This window comes from Cyprinodon tularosa, unplaced genomic scaffold (genome assembly GCF_016077235.1).
Source record: "Cyprinodon tularosa strain WSP-4 unplaced genomic scaffold, ASM1607723v1 ctg270, whole genome shotgun sequence".
Lineage (NCBI taxonomy): Eukaryota > Metazoa > Chordata > Actinopteri > Cyprinodontiformes > Cyprinodontidae > Cyprinodon > Cyprinodon tularosa.
The window spans coordinates 836,692-851,679 of NW_024038975.1; the positions used below are offsets into that span (position 1 = coordinate 836,692).

The 14,988-nt window shown below is 39.4% G+C and overlaps 2 protein-coding genes across 3 annotated transcripts in view; one reads left to right on the forward strand and one right to left on the reverse strand.

Annotated features, from left to right (window-relative positions):
* st6gal2a (ST6 beta-galactosamide alpha-2,6-sialyltranferase 2a) overlaps positions 1-14,988 on the forward strand; it is a 96,108-nt gene that overhangs the window by 77,596 nt on the left and 3,524 nt on the right. Inside the window, exon 6 of the mRNA XM_038289626.1 lies at positions 989-1,163. Within this exon, the coding sequence (XP_038145554.1) occupies positions 989-1,163 (175 nt within the window). The remainder of the gene's footprint in view (positions 1-988; positions 1,164-14,988) is intronic.
* tmtops2b (teleost multiple tissue opsin 2b) overlaps positions 13,440-14,988 on the reverse strand; it is a 51,088-nt gene continuing 49,539 nt past the window's right edge. The window contains exon 4 of one of the 2 annotated variants that reach the window (XM_038289627.1): positions 13,440-14,726. In XM_038289627.1, the coding sequence (XP_038145555.1) occupies positions 14,574-14,726 (153 nt within the window). In that variant the 3' untranslated portion in view covers positions 13,440-14,573. The remainder of the gene's footprint in view (positions 14,727-14,988) is intronic. The other variant, XM_038289628.1, reaches the window with a different exon arrangement.

Genomic DNA, 14,988 nt, shown 5'->3' on the forward strand with positions numbered 1-14,988 from the left:
TATAAGATGTTTAATTAGCTTTGAATGTTTATATGGCTTTTACTAGAGGAAACATTGACTCAGTTCATCTGCTGTACTGAAGCTGCTGAAAACAATTAGATGTCCAGCTAACCTCTTCAGAGATAATGTCTTGTATATCATAAAGGTAGTCAGAGAAATCTGATTAGTTTTTAATTAGTTAAATCGATAATTAAGATGTTATTATTTGGCAGCTTGTAACGTCTGGATTTAGAGAACTTATGTAGTTCCCAATATGTAGGATGCACTAAACCTCATGATGAAAGAGTGCCTGTGCAATAAAAAGGTACCAAATGTAGCTGCATTATCTGTGCTCGTTTGTGATTTTAATACAAACCGCTTTAATTTTCTTCCCTCTGCTTTACTAGAAGCACCAAATGATGCAGTTCAAGGACCATAATAAAGATGGAACTTATAGTCAGTAATCAGCTATACTATAGTTTCCATGGTGATTTTATTCTTAAAGCGCTAATACTAAAACAAGTATGAAATTCTTTTTATAGTAGCTATTAAAACCTGGAGCAGTTTTGTTTTTCTTTAGAGACATTTTGCTTTTACTGAAAAATATTTCTAAAATAGCCTTTTTAGGAATAAAATATAATTTAATGAGCAGACTGACACCTCAGTAGTTTAGCCCCGATGCATCTATTAGCCTGTAGCTTATAGATACGTGTAGTTCGGGTCCGAACATAAAAGTGTGATATTCAAGATGAGTTTTGTTGTTATTTAGAAGCAAATGGCAAAGAGCTCAACTCGGATACCAGTGGTAACTCCACATAAGATGATTAAGGTAATTTAAAAAAACCTGTGAAGTATGAGCACAAGCTATAACAAGCAGAGCAGAAGAGTGCTGCAATTCTGTGTTTTAGCCACAGGTGGCAGTATCATTAGAAAACTGCCTAATAACTCTTTAAATATTTTCTTTATCGCTCCAACTAAGTTGTTATTATTTTTGGGGTTGTTTTTTCAGTGGTATGCCAGTCCAGACTACAACCTGTTTGGTCCATATGTAGATCACCGTAAGGCTCATCCTGACCAGCTCTTTTACATCCTTCACCCAAGCTACGTGTGGAGACTGTGGGATTTGATTCAAAGCAACACTCAGGAGAATATCCAGCCCAATCCCCCTTCATCTGGCTTCATAGGTGAGTACATGCACGCCTTGCTAAATATAAATGCAGCATCCTTTACCACTTCTGCAGTCTTGCAGTGAGCTCTGCTGGACCTTGGCCAGAACCCCCACCCCCAAAAACAGAGGACCAAAACACCCCACCTGTTCAGCCAGACCAAAAATTCCCTCCTAAAGCCCCTTTCAGAGGCATAGACGGGTATCAGGTATTTCAGGCTAACAAAGAACCCAAGTGACTCCCCATTCCTAAGGGGCGGACCCGTTCTTCAGGTTAAATTTGCATGTTTTCTAAGCCAAACCAAGGCTTTGTTTTGCTCCACTCTATAAAGCCTCAAACTCAACGCTAATTCTGACATTTTGAACTGAAAAAGCTTCCTTGAGGTGAAGCAAAACGTCTTTAAACTGTGAAACGAAGTCCAGATGATTGTTTTTTAACTTTTTTGGGAAAAGATAGGCCCATTCATTTTTAATGATTACAAGGACCAATCTTTTAAAAGCACAAAAATGATTTTAAAAAATAAATAGTTGTGGAAATGTTTTTTTAGTGGCTCGAATTCATATAAGAGAACTCTCAACATGTACTGAATATCCAAAAGTATTTGGTCACTTTTCCATTTACTTGCACAAGAACAATAATGCCATCCAAGTGTTTATTGAAATACTTTAATATGTCATTTAACATTTGCATCTCCTTTGCATCCACTCCACCCCACTAGTATTATAAATGTGTTCATGGTAAGTTTAACCATAGTTCGCGACTCTGTAAAGCCCAGTCCATTTCCTCCACTTCAAAATTGCTCATCCATCTCTTAACGAGCGTTTAAATCATCTAGTGCTTCGCATTGCTTAAGCTGAATTCAGCACCTTGTCTATAGAAACCTATTCCATGAAGCTCTTTAAATACTGTTTTTGATCTAATCTGAAGACAATGTTAAGTTTGGGAGTCTGCAAGAAAGTTGCCATAGTTATAAAACAAAACATCGATCCCCATCTATTTAATTATTATTGATCCAATTATATAGATGCAAACTGAAAACATCAGAAGATTTTTTTTAATTTAAAAAAAAAGCTTGAATCCTATAAGGGCTTAGAATAAAAATGCTCAGACAATTTCAAAAGTCTGTGACGGGCATTGAATGGAAATTTTGTCCTGATAGACTTTATTAAACATCGTCATCTACACGAATCGATATGACATTATATAATGATAAGGCAGGTGATTTACACCTTTACAAAATATTAATAGCTGATACCCCTGGTCTGTGATTTTTCTACTCTACAACTTAGTTACTGCCATTTAACATAGTGTCATTCTCATTTTACTGTGGAATATCTGTTATGAATAAAAATTCAATGGCCAAACTTCTTGCACTGGTGTCATTTTATCATAATGCCACACTGGATTTCACCATGCTCCTAAGAGTGCATAATGCTTTCACTGATGTTTGCAGAAGTCTGCAGGCCTAGGTGATGGATTTCTAAATACATTTAGCCCCACAGAGACTGCAGCACCTGAACTGAATAATTCAGAACTTTAAAGAAATACTTTTGAGGATAAAGTTAATGTAAATGTCATTCAGCAACTTATTTAACAAGGTTTCATGTTATGAGGCTTCCAGGACATCACACTGCTTTCCACCATATAGGAAAACAGTTATTTTGTTTTTACGGTTTTCCCTGATCTGGGTGAATGTTAAGCCCAAACCTTATCCCAAAAACCTTACATGAATGTTTCAACATGCAGGTATTATCTATTTTTGTGCTGAGAAATGCAGATCAATATATCAGTTTGTAATGTAGCGGTTTAAGCATGCAGTATTTCTAGAATTGTGGCGTCTAGAAAACTGACATTGTGTTGTTCTCACATGTTGTTCTGCTCCTATACTTTAATTGCAAAAAAAAATTGCAATGTTTAAAAAAAAAAGGTAACATTAGATTTGTCTTTTTGCATGGCAGGAAAGTTTATTAGAACAAAAAAAATGTGAACAGTAAAGTACAACTCTTTTCAGATTGTCAGAATACACATTTGGCTTTTTGTTTTGTTTGTTTTTTGTTACCAAAGCTGCAATCATTGTTTTTTCAGACTTCCTTCTAAATGTTTGGCTCTGTTAGTCTCTTCTGAGTCAGTGGCTGGATCTTCTTTCTTCTGGAGAAATGTGTAAACAAGGTCAAGATACAACAGAAACACATGTGTAGGAAGCTTGCACAACCACCTTAATCGCTCCTTAAGTGTGCTGCATCACAGCATAAGATATTTCGAACTCCCCCACAGATATCACATTTAGCTCCTCGTTTGGTCTTGTGTTTTTCACCGTGGAGCAGCGCAGCTTTCCTCCTAGGGCTGCGTGTCGGTAGAGAAGTGCTTTTTATTTTGAAATATTTAAATCTGTTAAACATGAACTTTAATGTAAAGCATTAGTGATTCATACAGTCTAGGCCATTCTATAGGAAGAATAATATTTGAAGACGAGACAAAGGAAAAAATGCAGTCTAAATTTGTTAGGTTTTAGTCATTTACGAGATAAAAGACAGTGGAACATGTTTTTTAGTGACCTCTATGCTCTATGTAAAGTGAAAGCAACAAAAAGGCTGGAGAAAGTTTATCTGAATTTTTATTTTAAATGACTGCACCCTCGCAAAATTTAAAACTAAACTACTACTTTTACAAAGACAGAATAATAAACTGAAAGGCAACAAAAAATATCCTCAATATTTTGGTTTTTGGGGTACGACAGAGTATTAGGGCCTGTCTAGAGAATTTTTTTTCAAAAACGAGAATAAAGTCATAACATTATCAGAATAAAGTTGCAATATTACTAGAATAAAATTGTAGCATTATGAGATCAAAGTCGTACATTTACGAGGATAAAGTCATAAAATTATGAGGATAAAGTTGAAAAATTACAAGAATGAAATCATCCAAACACAACCCAGTTCAGAAAGAAAGCTTTGAGCTCCGACCAGCATGTGACTGCTGACCAGCACCACTAAACAGCAACCTGAGTCCACTTTGACATATTGAATTTTGATGCTGGTGTGCTGAAAGATTTCCTTATTTGTCAAACCGGTGCCAAAGTATAACTTCACATGATCCTCGACATTCCTCATTTTAGAGAAGAAAGTGCTTTTCTTAATTGTTGTCATAAAATGCAACTTTATTCTCGTAATATTTTGACTTTATTCCTGTAATGTTATGACTTTATTCCCGTAATTTTATACTTAATTCTCGTTACGCCTTTATTCTCGTAATTTTATCACTTTATTCTAGTAATTTTATGACTTTATTCTCATTCTGACTTTATTCTCGTAATTTTATCACTTTATTCTCGTAATTCTATTACTTTATTCTTATGATATTACAACTTTATTCTAGAATTTAAACAATATACATATCTACCCTGGCCCTAATTCTATGTCCTATTGGGGGGGGGGGGAATTTTTCACTAAAAGAAACACAAACCAATATTTTGTGTTTTAAGTCTAGGGCATTGCGTGTTTCAGAGAACGCAGTTTTATTCAAACTAGGAGTCTGCAAGAATAGTTTTCAAATGATTGGCAATTTGAAAACTATTCACCCAGAAATTTATCCTGCAATTAAAGGGTTACTGGTTCCAACTACAACTCCACCCATCTGCCGTTGTGCAAGACACTTTGCCTGCATTTCCTAGTGATGGTGGGCCTGGTTGCACCTGTATACAGCAGTGTTACCGCCCCCCCTTTTGTAAGGAGGAGGGGAGTAACGCGACAACCACAAAAATTGACAGAGTCCAGGTGAATGTTTTAAATGACATAGGGATTTATTAACAACAAAAATCCCAGAAGGCTTGTACACACTGTGGGGGAGAAAGGGACGGTTAGGTGGTGCCAAATCAAAGAAAATAATAAAATAATAAAACAAAACAGGGCCTAACTACCATCTATTCTACAGAAAAGAAATAGAAAACAAAAACCCTGCCTATCTAATCTAACAAAGGAGTCCAACAAAACTTTACATGGGTGGCACCCACCTGCTTACCTAGTGTGTCTAACATAAAACACCTGCGTGATGGAATGTACAGGGTACCCCAAACTTACCTCGCCCACTAATCTCCCACCACAAACCTTCAAACAAACAAGACGTGTGTCAGCTTAACAGAGCCAGTTGGAGAGAGAGGCCGAGAGCCCTAGAGAGACCCCAGCTCCCCAGCTGGGCTTCTTAAATACAGCCTCCCTAGATGTTGATTGGTCCTCGTCAACCATGGCCCAATCAGGGGAGATTGATGCCAGCTTTCATTACTTCCACACTACCTGTGAAGACAAACAAAAAGGGGGAGGGGAAGGAGAAACAAAGCCTGGCAGGCATGTAACACCCCCACCCTTACAAGTCCAAACAAAATGTTTGGAATACTCAAAGTAAACCAGTCAAAATGCACGTGATAAAGCATCTGCCAACACATTCTCTGATCCCTTTTTATGACAGATCTTGAGGTTGTATTCCTGCATGATCAAAGCCCACCGCATAAGTCTTTGATTTTGATTGTACATCCTGGAAAGAAAGACAAGTGGGTTATGGTCTGTGAAGACAGTGATGGGTTCCACACTCAAGCCAAGATAAGCTTCAAAATGTTGTAATGCCAAGAGTAGAGCAAGCGCTTCCTTCTCAATGGTAGAATATCTACTTTGATGAGGATTAAACTTCCTTGAGAAGTAGCTCACAGGATGCTCTATGCCATCTTTATCATCCTGTAGAAGGACAGCTCCTACCCCAACAGCACTGGCATCTATGTCCAGTTTAAATGGCAGACTGAAATCTGGGGCAGAAAGAACAGGAGAACATGAGAGCAATCCTTTTAGATGTTCAAAAGCATGCTGACATTCATCAGACCAAGTAAAGGGTTTAGATGGGCTGGTCAAGGTAGTCAAAGGAGCAGCTACCATAGAAAAGTTTTTGCAAAAACGACGGTAGAATCCTGCCATTCCCAAGAATCGACGGAGTTCCCTTCTGCTTGAAGGAACTGGAAAGTCAGAAATGACTTTAACTTTTGCATCCACAGGACACACTTTTCCTCCTCCAACCTGTTGGCCAAGATAGAGAATGGTACCTTTACCAAACTCACACTTTGACAGATTGAGGGTCAATGAGGCAGCCGAAAGACGTTTGAAAACCTCACGCAAAACCGCAAGATGGTTAGACCAGTCATTTGAGTATACCACAATGTCGTCTAGATATACTCGGCAATTTGGCACATCTCCCAGTACTTTATTTACAAGCCTTTGGAACGTAGCCGGAGCATTACATAGCCCGAAAGGCATCACAGTGTACTGGAGAAAACAATCCAGCGTAACAAAAGCTGAGATGTCAGAGGCCTGTTGTGTTAGAGGTACCTGCCAATACCCTTTTAGCATGTCAAGTTTAGTGACAAACTTTGCTGGTCCTATCTCATCAATACAGTCTTCAATGAGGGGCAACGGGTGTGCATCAAGGACTGTTACAGCATTCACCTTACGAAAGTCTGTGCAGAACCTTGGACTTCCATCAGCCTTCATGTCTAACAGACATGGAGAACTCCATGGGCTTCAACTCTGAATGGCAAGTCCATTTTTAACAAGGTACTCCACTTCCTTCTTCATGACCTCCCTTTTAGTGGGATTGACACGGTATGCCCTCTGCTTTATAGGCTTAGGATTGGCAAGAACAATGTCATGAGACACCACATTAGTCTTGGTAGGAACATCCCCAAACAGACATTTGAAGTCTGATATGAGTTTTGTGATGTCCTCCACTTTGTCATCGGATAAATGTGACAGATAGTCAGGCAGGCTAGCCAGTATTTCACTGTTACTAAGCCTTGCAACTTGTGGTGGTTCTTTGCGTGTTACCATATCCTCAGCTAACTTTGAAACACAGGTTACAGGGGCAACATCTTCAACCTGCCTCTGGGTTGGATGGTCAGTCCCCCTGGAATGATACAGTTTCATCATGTTGACATGACAAAGCCTGGTCTTGCGACGGCGATCAGGAGTTTGAATAATGTAGTTGGTTTCACTAAGTTTCTTTTCTACCACATATGGTCCAGAGAACATTGTTTCCAAAGAAGAACCAGGAATGGGTAGCAAGATCAAAACTTTATCACCGGGGTGAAACTCACGAATAACTGCTTTCCTGTCATAATGTTGCTTCATTTTGACCTGCTTGGAAGTCAAGGCATTCCGCGCAAGAGCACAAGCTGCCTGAAGGCGCTCTCTCATCTTTGACACATATGCTGGAATACTTTTTACAGAGTGAGAGGGTGAGGTTAGTTTGTCTTTAAGGACATTTAGAGGTCCCCTAACCTCATGTCCAAACACAAGTTCAGCAGGACTACAACCTAAAGTGTCTTGCATTGTTCCACACACAGCAAACAGCAGATATGGGATACCTTCATCCCAGTCCCTCTCTGTATCCATACAGTATTTCCTCAGCATTGCCTTCAATGTCTGGTGAAACCTTTCAAGTGCACCTTGGCTTTCAGGGTGGTAAGCGCTTGAGGTGACATGCTCCACACCCAACTGTTTTAGTGCCTGGGCAAAGGTTCTAGACTTAAAGTTTGTACCCTGGTCAGTTTGGACAACCTTGGGAAGCCCGAATAATGAAAAAAACTTTACCAGAGCTTTCGTGACCATGGGAGCTGTAATCCTCCGTAGGGGCACAGCCTCAGGAAACCTGGTGGAAGCACACATCATTGTCAAGATGAACTGGTTTCCACTTCTTGACTTCGGCAAAGGCCCTACACAGTCTACAATCACCCTTTCAAATGGTTCACCCATGACTGGAATTGGGAACAAGTGAGCAGGAGGTATAACCTGGTTTGGCTTTCCTGCAACTTGGCAAACATGGCAGGTACGACAATAAAGTGAAACATCAGATTTCAAACCTGGCCAAAAGAAGTGTTTGAGAATTTTGTTATAAGTTTTATTTATACCAAGATGTCCTGACAGTGGGTGATTGTGTGCTAATGCTAGCACTTGACTGCGGTACCTTGTTGGTACAACCACCTGATAAATGGCACTCCAGTCTTCCAGGTTTTCACCAGCCCAGCGTCGCAACAGAAGACCATCAAGAAGCATATATGCCACCTTCTTCCCCTGGGCTTCCTCCTGGGTAAGAACAGAAGAACAACATTTCAACAGAGTCATGTCCTGTTTTTGTGCAGTGATGAATTCCTCTCTGGGAGCTGGTAATTGCATCATCTCTGGACCTGGAAGGGGAACTACATTTTCAGATTTTTTAAGTTCAGTCTCTGATCCGGCAGTTGGAGTCTGCTCTGTAGCAAGAAAAGAGTCAGACAAATCAAGACTGTATTTCTTCGCCTGGGCCCGCGTAACCACACAAGCAGGGAAAATGTCAGACTTTGGTTCAAAAGTCACGCTTACGTCAGGTGTGTCCAACACCTCAGGGACAGGCAATACCTTTCCACCAGCCAAGTCATTCCCCAGAATGAGATCAATCCCCCTTATGGGCAAGGTGGGAAGAACAGCAACCCTGCAAAAACCACTCACAAGAGATGAGTTAAGGTGGATATTATGCAGTGGTGCTGATACAAAAGTCATTCCAATACCTTGGACAACCACTTTGGACTGACAAGATGACCCGACAGGCAAAGACAAAATACCCTCCCGAATGATTGTTTGGGAACCGCCTGTGTCCCTCAGTATTTTGACTTGTCGGCCATCTTTTGGATCCCCTGTTAAAGAAACAAGACCCTGGGTAACAAAGGGTATGAAACAGGGATCTAGTTCATTCTCATTTTTAACAGTCTGATTGCTGGAGTGCAACACATTTTTAAGCAACCCAACACCTTTTGTCTGCCTTGCTCTTTAACGACAGACAGTCAGCAATAACATGGCCTTTTTTATGACAGTAAAAGCACTCCCTTACCTCACGTGGAGAAACAGGTGTTTGCTTGGCCTTAGCTTCTGACTGAGTGGGGTCAGGTTTTTGTTGACGAATGTTCAAAACTTTATCTGCACGAGGTACAGACACAAATACATTCTTGTGGGTCAACATAAACTCATCAGCGACAATTGCTGCTTTAGACAAAGAGGCCACCTTCTGCTCATTCAAGAAAACTACTAGTCTCTCAGGCAATGTGTTCTTGAAGTCTTCCAACAAAATTAGTTGGCGAAGGGATTCAAAGTTACCTTTAACCTCACTGGCAGCACACCATTTATCAAAAAGTAGTCCCTTCTCACGTGCAAACTCCACATAGGTCTGGCCATCAGACCTCTTGTGGTTCCTGAATTTTTGCCTGTAAGCTTCAGGTACAAGTTCATAAGCACGCAAGACTGACTTTTTCAGTACATCATAGTCCATGCCATCCTCTGTTGACAGCGATGAAACAACCTCCTGTGCTTTACCTATGAGCTTACACTGCAACAGCACGGCCCACATCTCCTTTGGCCACTCTAGTGCTATAGCAATCCTCTCAAATGCATTGAAGTACGAGTCCACTTCTGACTCTCTAAACACAGGTACCAAAGCAATATTCTTGCTGACATCAAACTTGTTTTTGTCTGACACCACCTGTGGAGAATCAGAGTACACAGATGAACGAGGAGGTGCGTTGCTACGTGAAAGCCTCATAGCTTCTACCTCCAGCTGTTTTGGCTTAATCTCCTTTTCGGCTTCAAGTTCCAACCTGCGCATTTCAAGTTTGAAATCAAACTCAGCTTTTCTTACCAACTCCCTCTCCTGTGCCTCCAGCTGTAGGCGAGCCAGCCGAACCTTGAGTTTGACACTACCACTGGAGCCACTGAGCTCTGGTGACACCGGATTGAACCGTGGTAAAGTCGCAGGGGCCGCCTGTGGCTCTGCCAACCCCTTTGGGGGAGTTGCCATTACAGCAGCTCCTTCATCTTTTGACGAAGGGAGTCCTAGATCAACAGAAGGATGATCACAAACATCTATATCCATTTTACTCGAGTCCGCTAGGACTTTAATTTCAATCAGTTTTTGAACAACAATGTTTTTGATTTCAGCTTTTGAAAAATGTTTTTTCACTGAAATGTCAAAATGCTCAGCCAAACATAACAAGTCGTCCTTACGACACAGTTCCAGCTGTTCGTGGCTAGGAGCCTGTACGAACTCCTCTAAGCTGAAGCTCATTTCTGAACAGACACAAGGATCTCTCAAATTAATGTGGATGTCTACAGCTCAGGGAAAATTATCCCGGACAAGCCCCCACTTGTTACCGCCCCCCCTTTTGTAAGGAGGAGGGGAGTAACGCGACAACCACAAAAATTGACAGAGTCCAGGTGAATGTTTTAAAAGACATAGGGATTTATTAACAACAAAAATCCCAGAAGGCTTGTACACACTGTGGGGGAGAAAGGGACGGTTAGGTGGCGCCAAATCAAAGAAAATAATAAAACAAAACAGGGCCTAACTACCATCTATTCTACAGAAAAGAAATAGAAAACAAAAACCCTGCCTATCTAATCTAACAAAGGAGTCCAACAAAACTTTACATGGGTGGCACCCACCTGCTTACCTAGTGTGTCTAACATAAAACACCTGCGTGATGAAATGTACAGGGTACCCCAAACTTACCTCGCCCACTAATCTCCCACCACAAACCTTCAAACAAACAAGACGTGTGTCAGCTTAACAGAGCCAGTTGGAGAGAGAGGCCGAGAGCCCTAGAGAGACCCCAGCTCCCCAGCTGGGCTTCTTAAATACAGCCTCCCTAGATGTTGATTGGTCCTCGTCAACCATGGCCCAATCAGGGGAGATTGATGCCAGCTTTCATTACTTCCACACTACCTGTGAAGACAAACAAAAAGGGGGAGGGGAAGGAGAAACAAACAGCCTGGCAGGCACGTAACAAGCAGCTTTGCCTTATTTGGCGAGCCCCAGGGCAGCTATGGCTACATTCTAGCTCACCACCCTCAGTAAGTGAAAGAATGGATGAGTGACTGAATGTAGTGTAAAATACTTTCAAGTCCACTAGCTTAAAAATATAGATTTTTTTTAAATATTGAGATATTCATTTGCCAATATTTGTATTGATTCAAAATACAGCCAAATTTGATCTTAAATGTAAAAAGTATTTATAGAAAAACATCCGTGTAATTTTCTTACCTTGTTATAACTCTTAAACCTCCAGCAGCCAGTTGGCAGCTGTAGCAGAGGAAAAGCAAGATTTCGTGAGATTTTCTAGAGTTGTATTATTATAAAAATCTATCATGTATATAATCTATAGTCTTTGTTAATATATTGGGATGCATTGGATTAAATCGTATCAGTATATGTACATACTCCCAAATTCTTGCCATTTCACACCCCTAATAATAAAGGTTAAATAAACAAAGGCTATTTAATATTACTCTACAGCACTTAAACAGCTTTGCAATGTGTACACAGATGACAAGAGAGATGGGTTATGTTTAAGAGCTCAGTGAAAGATGGAATAGTAGGATGAGAATACTGATTAAACGGAGAAATACATGTAGGATTTGTTGGTTTTTATTGGCTCTTGATGTGGAAGTTTTTCATACACCGTAATTCAGCAACAAGCAACATTTCAGGGTTTGTTTTTTTTTTACATGACAAGAATATAAGAAAGTTCATACAATACATTGCAGCGAAATAAGAAAGAAATGTCAAGAAAAACGGTATGACAGACCTAAATAATTATTTGGTTAAAAGGTTGAATAGATCAGTCAAATGAAAGTCTAAGCAAATTGGTCTTAAAACCTAATTTAGAATAATTCAGCATTTAAGTTATTGAATAGCTTTGGTATTTTGTTCCAAATGAGTGTAGCATAACAGCTGAATGCTGCCTCTCCATGTTTTGTTATGATTCTTAGACTGTAGACTGCACCAGAAGAGCTGAGTGATCTGGTGCAGAGTCGATTCCAGCAAATCCTTATATTTTATTTGACAACCCTCTCAATGATGCAGTTATCCCTGTAGAGGGAGCACCTTTAACTTCCACCCCAAATTCATTGAGTATACTCGGACAGCACTTTGTGAACAGCAACATATTTGCATAATTGCCCAAAAAAATAGACTCGCAATATTTCACTCTCCGTCATGAATCCCGTTTCATTCTCTTAAGTAAGCAACATAAATTAATTCACATGAATCTTTTTATAACATTTCAAATAACAGGTTCAATACTTTTCCAGTTTGCTACGGTGTACCTCAAGGGGGTGTCCTGGAGCCCGTTTTTCCTTTTGTTGTACTTGCTATTGTAAAAGAGTTTGAGCTTCTTTACCAATAACTCTCGATATTTTTGTGCTATCTTCAGTTATTAATTTCTTTGAAGCTTCAAAAGGTTTGCAGCCTACTTTCTTAATGGAAGAAAACTTGAAATTCTGCATTGTGATCCCGATTTAAAAAAATTGGATCATTGTTCTGCAGCATCACTCAAATGTGTTTCATCCTAAAATCAAAAATTGATGGCTTGACATTTTCTACAAAGGAGAATTTCATGTTTAAATGATTACAGCAACTAATCGAGAGCTTTGAAGTTCAGGTAACTCCAGGTGTTCCTTTATGTTAGAACTGATCAGAAAAGTCACAGTTGTTTTTGCTACTTGACAATTTTTTTTTCCTTATGTGGTTTGTGTATTTTAATCTATGTATTTTCAACTGCTTTTGTGTTTGTATCATATTTCCACCTTCCTGCTTTCTTATTTTCTGTGCTTGCAGATTTTTCTTTGTGTATTTTTGTTAGTGTCTCATTTTGTGTTTGCAAAACTTGCAAAGTAAACATGTTGACTTTTATAGCAGTTTGAAATTTTGAAAAATGTGACAGTCATAAATACTGAATGCCGTCATTTACATCTATCACCTATCAAGGCTGATACCTATGATTTCTATGATTTTCTTTTTCTTAAAAAAATAAAACAATAATTTAAAGACGCTATAACTCTGCTCATGTGATGTTTAAAATGTATTTGATCATATGACAGAAAAAACAACCTGTAAATATATCTTTGTATACTACTGAATTAATTGACTTTTATAATCTTAAGTCTTCTTGAAACTGCTTCCTTTCAGGCTTCATTCTCTCTGTCCTCATTAAAAAACATCCTAGTTCCAACTTGCAGAGGTGGCCATTGACAAGAGCTTGTGTTTATCAAAAACAAATGTCATATACCTGGTCCCGCTGGTTGTGCTATAAAGCTTTAAACTAAACGTTAAAAACATTTTCAACTACAGCTTAAGTTATGTCCTTTTCAAATATCTTTTAATTATTAGGAGTGGATTAAATTGCGATTATTTTCAACATTGCGATTACAATTTTATTTCAATTTTCCTTTGCACTAAGCACAAACCCGTAGATGTTTCACTCCAGGGTTTAGTTGTTTTTTTTCCTTGCCTTGAAAGCTTGCTTTTTAAGCACCCATTGTTTCAAGACTTTAACCTTTTGTTTGGAAAGGCGCTTACTTCTGCTTGCATGCACACACCTGCATGTTCACTGTTTGTTTCTCTTTCCTTTTTGGGGTATGAAACCCACTTAAACCACCATCACCACTACCTAAAAAGAGCTGGAGTGAGATGAGAACATTTTTTTTCTCTAAGTCATGTTAAATATAACGTGACCAAAATTAAGTGCGTCTGCAATTTAATATTTTATTTTCTTAAATTGAAATTATGTGAAAAATGCAATTTATGCTCCGATACACACATAGAGCCTACATGGGTTGGAAACATTTTGCTAACTGGTATGAAAAGCAGGTTGGAGAGAAATGGTAACGCATAGGTAGAAAATGATGTGTAAATTAAAGGGGGATTGAGTCAAAGTGAACATTGCATCCAACATAGATGGGATTTGATTTTGTTTACTCCATCTGCACCTTCAGAAAAATGGAAAAAGTTCATTTGAATAATGGAAAATCTTCGATAAGAGAGGAGTAAATAAGGTGGGATGAGAAATGAAAACAAGGAACCACACTTTAAAAAGAAAGCTCAGTAAACAGCTATCATGTTTTGTGTTTTTTTTTTCTTTTTTTTATCCACAGAAAAACAAACTGTTGATGGGACGTATGTTGCATGTTATTGCCCACTTGTCTTGGTTCCACCAGTTGCCAAAGACATCAGCCGAATGTTGTTTTCTGTATTAGCATGAAAATGGGTGGCTTTGATCAATTTTCCATGGAAGAAAATCAAAGCTGCACACACAAAGCCATGACCTCAATCAGTGCAACACGTTTAGGATAAAGCACAAGGCTGACGGTGTGCCAGGAAAAAAAAAAAAAATATCACCAAGCATCGTCTCAGAGCAGAGAGGAAGAAAATCCATGTATTCGACCTCTGAAATTCCTCAGAAAGTCTTATTTTGGAATTGTGGAAGCCGTCATGATGGCATATTAACAGGAATAGTTTAGGAAAGTTGCTGATGGGGACTGTCAGGCCACGGTCATGATGTTGAGGAAAGGAGAAATCCTTGGAGAAACACTAGTTAAGAGCATCTGTAGAGATCTGTGCCACGGTGTTGCTGTACACTCTTCGATTCAAAGGGATTACTGTAGTCTTGGAGGGCATTGAAGTGTTACCATTTTCCGCCGACCAGTGAGTGCAGTGGAACAGAATCAGGAAACACCTGTAGAACTGAGAGAGAAAAAACTCATTAAAACTCCCTTCTTCCTAAGATTGGACACAGTTGTGTCTGTCTGCTTCCTTCCTTCCTTCCTTCCTTCCTTCCTTCCTTCCTTCCTTCCTTCCTTCCTTCCTTCCTTCCTTCCTTCCTTCCTTCCTTCCTTCCTTCCTTCCTTCCTTCCTAATGAAGCAGTTCAAAGATGAAAAAGCAACGTCAAAATCAATTCCTTTCTCTGTAAATCTATTCCTAAGGGGTGTATTACATGAAATTCCC